Source organism: Centruroides vittatus, unplaced genomic scaffold, assembly GCF_030686945.1.
Source record: "Centruroides vittatus isolate TY-2023 unplaced genomic scaffold, ASM3068694v2 contig_526, whole genome shotgun sequence".
Lineage (NCBI taxonomy): Eukaryota > Metazoa > Arthropoda > Arachnida > Scorpiones > Buthidae > Centruroides > Centruroides vittatus.
Window position 1 is genome coordinate 156,557 of NW_027122309.1, and position 6,168 is coordinate 162,724.

Here is a 6,168-nt window from a genome sequence, read left to right on the forward strand (position 1 = left end):
TATTAATAATTAAAATTTCCTTTGAAAATATGAGATTTTGGTACTGAATGACGTAACCTAATCACGTGACAGTCAATATGGAGACCTTTTGTATCTTTTAAATTTAAATTACAGTACTTGAAAGATAGACGTTATTAAGTAAATAAAAATAAACACAAATTCAATATAAGAAATATATTTATTTTAATTTTCTAAATCTACTCCAAATTTTACATTTAATCAGAAACTTTGGTCATTCAAAATATCTCGACAACTTAATTCGCGGAATAACGTTCATGGATTGTAATTCCTGAAACAGTAACTTGCAGGCGTAAGGAATCCTTATGGAAGCGACGTGACGCGAAGAACGGCAGTAGTGGCACCACCCGGAATAACCGAGCAGTCCGCAATTGTTGCAGACGTCGACGTCGAAGGCGTCGCTAGATAACATAAGTCTCTCTAACAGTAACATGCTGGCTCCGTGGCCGATCAGACAGTCGCGTTCCATTTCGCCCAGACGCAGACCTCCTTCCCTGGATCTTCCTTCGGTCGGTTGCCTGGTCAGCACGGCTCTCGGACCACGAGCGCGCGCGTGGACCTTATCCAAAACCATGTGCTTCAGTTTCTGATAAAATACTGGACCGAAATAAATGTATGCTGTTAACGGTTCACCTGTAATTCCTGATGTTAGGCAATCTTTCCCCAAATAATTAAAGCCATTTTTTATAAGCTCTTGGCTCACGTCTTCGACTTTGCTTCCTCCAAATGCAGTACCGTAGTGAAACTTTCCTTCTAACACACCTGCTTTACCGGCTAATAATTCTATTAATTTCCCGACGGTCATTCTCGATGGGAAACCGTGAGGATTCATGATCATGTCGGGACAGATTCCATTATCGTTAAAAGGCATGTCTTCTTGCTGAACAATCAGCCCTATAACACCTTTCTGTCCGTGCCTACTACTGAATTTGTCGCCTATTTCTGGTCTTCTAGTTTGACGAAGCAACATTTTAATCAGGTAAGATTCGTCGCTATTAGTTGAAATCATTACTTTCTCTACCGACGACGAAACTAAACCTTTATAACTTAATGGCACCTCTCGGAATTCCGGTTGTTGCATCAAGTTAGGTGTGGCTTGAATAGGATTCGAAGTGACAGATGGCATCGATCTGTTTATGAGAACTTGCCGATTTTCTACTCTTTCGCCGGGAGCAGCTATCCCGTCTGCATCTAACACTTCGTGTTTCCAAATGGGTTTACCAGTTGTGCCGTCGACAATTGGACCCAAAATTCGATCGTGGGTTGCATTTGAGTATCTCCTTATGAGACACTTTTGATTTCTATATACGAGGCAACGACCAAATCCTCTATCAATCGATGCCTTGTTCATAATTAAAGCATCTTCTATATCATAACCACTGTAACTCATCACAGCAACAGTTGCATTTTGACCTGCTGGAAGACTTTCAAAATTAATAATTTCAATTGTTCTAGATTTTACCATTGGTTTTTGAGGATAAACCAACAAATAAAGCAATGTATCAATACGATTTCTTTGATTCAAAGCAATAGTTCCCATGGCTTGCTTACCCATAGCACACTGATAAGTGTTACGTGGTGACTGATTATGATGAGGATAAGGTATTAATCCGGCACAGACACCTAGTAATGTAAATGGTTCGATTTCTAAGTGAGTTGTATTTTCATTTATATCAGACTCGTAAAGTGCAATATTACTATCATTTTCTTCATTAACATCTAAATATTCGACAAGTCCTTCCCGTAGAAAATCTTCAAAGAGTCTCAGTCCCTGATTCAACTCTTCTAAATGTCTTTGAAGTACTTTAGGTTTACCATTCTTCACTATTATATATGGTCTACACATTCTTCCACCATCAGATGCTATATATATACAGCGATGGGTATGATTAGGAAATATGGATACAAACTCATTAATATAACCGGCTCTTCTAAGCATTCTGAAAGTACGAACGAGTCTCTTATGTTCTCTAACAACTCCGAGAATATTACCGTTCACAAATACCATATAAACATTACGATTACTAAGTTCCTCTCCATTTAGTAAATGTATATCTTCAACACCTAAATTAAAGGCTAATTTACAAATAGGTCCTTCTTCTAAATCAGTTGTAATATGAGTCATAAGTGCCAAATTTTTAACTAAACCACAAGATTCTCCTTCAGGTGTATCTGAAGGGCAAAGCATTCCCCATTGAGATGGTTGTAGAGATCTAGGGCCAGAAACTTTTCTGGTTTTTTCAAACTGACTGTTGATCCTAGTCATCATTCCCAAACAAGATATGTATGATAGACGAGATAACACTTGTGTAACACCAATTCTTTCCATTTTAAAACGTTTCACAGTCCAATTTCCAGTGGATATTGCAGTCACTAAACCATTAGTTATCAAATCTTGTCTCATATATTTAAAAACATCAAATAATGAAGCTTTCACTTTTGGAATATTTTTATCTGCTATAGCTTTTATGTCACCATTCAATCTTTTGAAAACATCTTCGAATAACAAAGCTAGTAAACTTCCAGCCAATTCAACTCGTTTATTTCCATAATAATCTCTGTCGTCAATTAACTTTGTGTTTTGCTGAGCCTGTATTACTCTTCTTATCATTAATGCCATGTAAAGAGCCTTCAACTTAAAATTAAATTGCTCAACAGGCACATGAGCAAGGATCGTAGCAGCTAGAAGATCGCGTGCTTCTTCGATGACAGATTTCTTAGCACCTGCAAACATTTTTCTTTGTCTAACTTTTCCACCCATAAATCTCAATGCTTGCATCTGGCTATACACTTGAGCCTGATGACATTCTTCTAAGGACGATGCGAATGCCGACAAAACGTGATCATCGGTGCCGATCATCTGAACTATCTCCTGATCACTCTCTATACCCATAGCCTTAAATACAATAGCAATCGGAATATCATCTGTAAAACTGTTATGCTTTAAATAATAATTTCCTTTCTTCACAGTGATGTTTGTCCTACTTTTCCTCTCGTGAGTCGAACTGGTGACTTGGCAGGTAATTCCTCCCTTGCGATCCTCTTCCACTATCATTCTATTCTTGGAAAGCTGCTCTTGAAGTAGAATAACTTTCTCAGCTCCATTCACAATGAAGTAACCGCCAGGATCATAAGGGCATTCATTTAATTTCGCCAACTCCGCTGGAGATTTTCCAGTAAGAACACATTTCGAACTCCTAAGCATTATAGGCATTCTTCCTATTGTTACTGAATTCCTCACCACTCTCTGTTGACCTCTAGTATACTCAATATCGACAGTAATAGGTGCAGAATATGTTAAATCTCTCAAACGACACTCATGTGGATTTGTAGCTTTGGTAATCTGTAATCCTTCTTCTATCTCAGGAGTTCCAACGTATATATTTGTGTATTTTAAATAAAAAAGTGGATCACATTCACTTGTTACCTTCTCGTTGGCCTTCATGATCTTTTTAATTTCCACATTAACGAAATAATTAAAGGAATCGATGTGTTGCTTCACTAAACCCTTAACTTGCAGGAAAGCAGGTAACAATTTCCATTTATCTTTTAATTCCTTTACGGGTTTACAAAGTTCTTCGCGGCTCATGTTAGAATAATCCATGACTTAATTATAAAAATGCTTAATTCGTATAAAATTTAATAGTTAATTCGCTAGCAAAACATGCCGATGCACATGTCTCTAGACGCCATTTTAAATTACAGCGCACCCTGCCGTAAAAATAGCGAATAAATTAAATATTTTAAAAAAGTATTAAATATAACTTATACTAATTTTCATATTATCTTTAAAAATAATATTCATGAATTATTATTATATTAAATCGTCTTATTATTATTTGTAACTCTGCGGCGTTTATTTTTTCCCAATATTTTTTTAACTCTCCGCCCTGTGGGCACTAAAAGGGCCTTTTTAGCAAGTCAATTATGGTTAGGCCAGGAGTAGTGAGGAACGGAACCCAAAATATCCAGACGGACCACCCTCGAAAACTTTTCGACCCGTCCAGATTCGAATCTAGGTCCACCAGAGCGGTGAAGTGCCACCTTAGCCAATTAACAGATAAACACTGAAAACACTATACAGTTTTATAGAAACAGTTCTTTACACGAAGAAAATTGTCCATAAACACCACACTGATGAGTGAAGGTCTCACAGTCTACCCACCATTTCTTTTTGTAACTTATTCTGCCCGGTGGGCACTAAGAAGGCCTCTTTTTAGCAAGCCCATTATGGGTTTAGCCAGGCCCACAATGGGGCGGAGAAGTGATAAGGGACGGGGCCCGACATATCTGGACGGATCGGAAAATCCCCATCATTTTACAAAAATAACACTCGGCGTCACACGAAACAATAATTATATTACTGTTTAAATTTATCAAAAACCTATTTAATATCGCCTTTTGTCGACATTAAAACTCGTTAAAATACTTCAAACACACCTTAACGCTGAGAACTTTGAATTTAATCAGAAAAACAAACGTTTTCAACCTATTCTATGGACCATCATCAGGTTAAGGACATTAGAATACCATTTCGAACAACCAGTTCAAATTAAAATAAATTACAATAGAAATTCATGCGCGATACATAACTACGTAAACTAAATACAACACAAAAAATACAGTAAACAGATATAAATAAAATAGAAAAATACAATAAAATATGCTAATTGAACATGTATACATCGTAAAAATCTGTAGTGCCATAGGCAATCCTTTGAGCCTAGCGAATGTATCCGTACAATTTCTTTCTAATTATAAACTTCCAAGCCGAAGGTAAAACGGTTGCATCTTTGTAATTTAAACATTTTTCCGTTAAGCTGGACTTATATTTTACATTTCTCTGTTGTAGATGCAAGTGTCGGAGAGTGACCGGTGCACCTGGATATTTTGGGTTCCGTTCCTCACTACTTAGCCTCTTCCCATTTAACAATGGATCCCTCAGTCTGCGCCATTTTTGATAACGCTGTTGTATATTTACTTTTCGCCACGTCATACTTGTGCTCTTTAAGCCTTATGAGCAATAGGATCATTCGACGTCGACGGTATATATACCGGGTCGCGCGTAGGCTTGATATACACCTTTGTGTTTAGTGATCCGTTCTTAAACGCAATACGAATGCCCAGTGGCGTAGCGTGGGTGTCAGCCGTCCGGGGCGGAGGAAAATTTTGCCGCCCCCTTATTTAGGTATTTTTACAAGATATTATTATTTATTGTAAAATTTTGCCGCCCCCTAAAAGTGCCGCCCGGGGCGGGCCGCCCCTGCCGACCCCACTACGCTACGCCACTGCGAATGCCCAAGAAATGTAATTCGTCGCTACTAATCTGTTCCAAGTTCAGCTTCAAACCATGGTCAATAGGAAAATAAAATACTTCAAATAATACATCTATGACGTAAACTCGTGGCGTAAGGCGTGATGCATTGCCCCGTTCGACAAATTCGAATTCGTTCCATTCGTATTGCATCTTGAAAAAGAAAACTTTCCGGACATTGCTCGTTCTTTTTCTCCATTTTAAACTCTTTAGTACAAATTTGAATAAGGAAAACTTGCGTAACGAAGGTAACTTAATATTTTTCGATTAATAAGATATTAAAATTGAATAACTAGCGAATTTAAAAAAATTCGGCAAGCTCCAAGGTTTGGTATTCACAGGTCGATGATAACTTTTCCTGTTATATTATAGAATAAGCATTCTCCTGTATTTGTTAAAATACCTAACTACTTAAATGGCATAATAAATAGCTACGATCTGTGATACTTTAAATTCTAATCATTTTTATAATAGTTGAAACTGTAATAACTAGTTCATTCATTCTAATGATAATATAATAACGAATTTATTTGTGTTAAACGTTTCAATTTACGTAAAAATGTAGAAATAATTTACTTTCTCTGAAATTTTCAATAATTTCTTCGCGTTAAACAATGTTTTAACATTATATTGTGAGAAATTTTCATAATACATATTCCAGTTATATATACAAATATATAAACATCTAAAGACTTTGAAATATTTAAAACTTCATCTCTCTCTATATATATAAACACAGATGAAATTTCTGTGTAATTTCAACTACTATAATAGAATAAACCCTACTAACATAATTTACTATTAATTACTATTATTGTCACTTAATTACAGAAATA

The 6,168-nt window shown here is 36.4% G+C and overlaps 1 protein-coding gene across 1 annotated transcript; it reads right to left on the reverse strand.

Moving 5' to 3' along the window:
* Positions 1-159: 159 nt before the first annotated feature.
* On the reverse strand, positions 160-3,688 carry Polr3B (RNA polymerase III subunit RpIII128). Its single transcript, XM_067274108.1, has one exon. It carries the CDS (start codon positions 3,620-3,622, stop codon positions 233-235), a length of 3,390 nt encoding a protein of 1,129 aa, XP_067130209.1. The 5' UTR covers positions 3,623-3,688; the 3' UTR covers positions 160-232.
* Between the last annotated feature and the right edge of the window lie 2,480 nt (positions 3,689-6,168).

Excerpts from the sequence above, each read along its gene's own strand:
- Polr3B (XM_067274108.1), bottom strand. The coding sequence starts at position 3,622 with ATGGATTATTCTAACATGAGCCGCGAAGAACTTTGTAAACCCGTAAAG.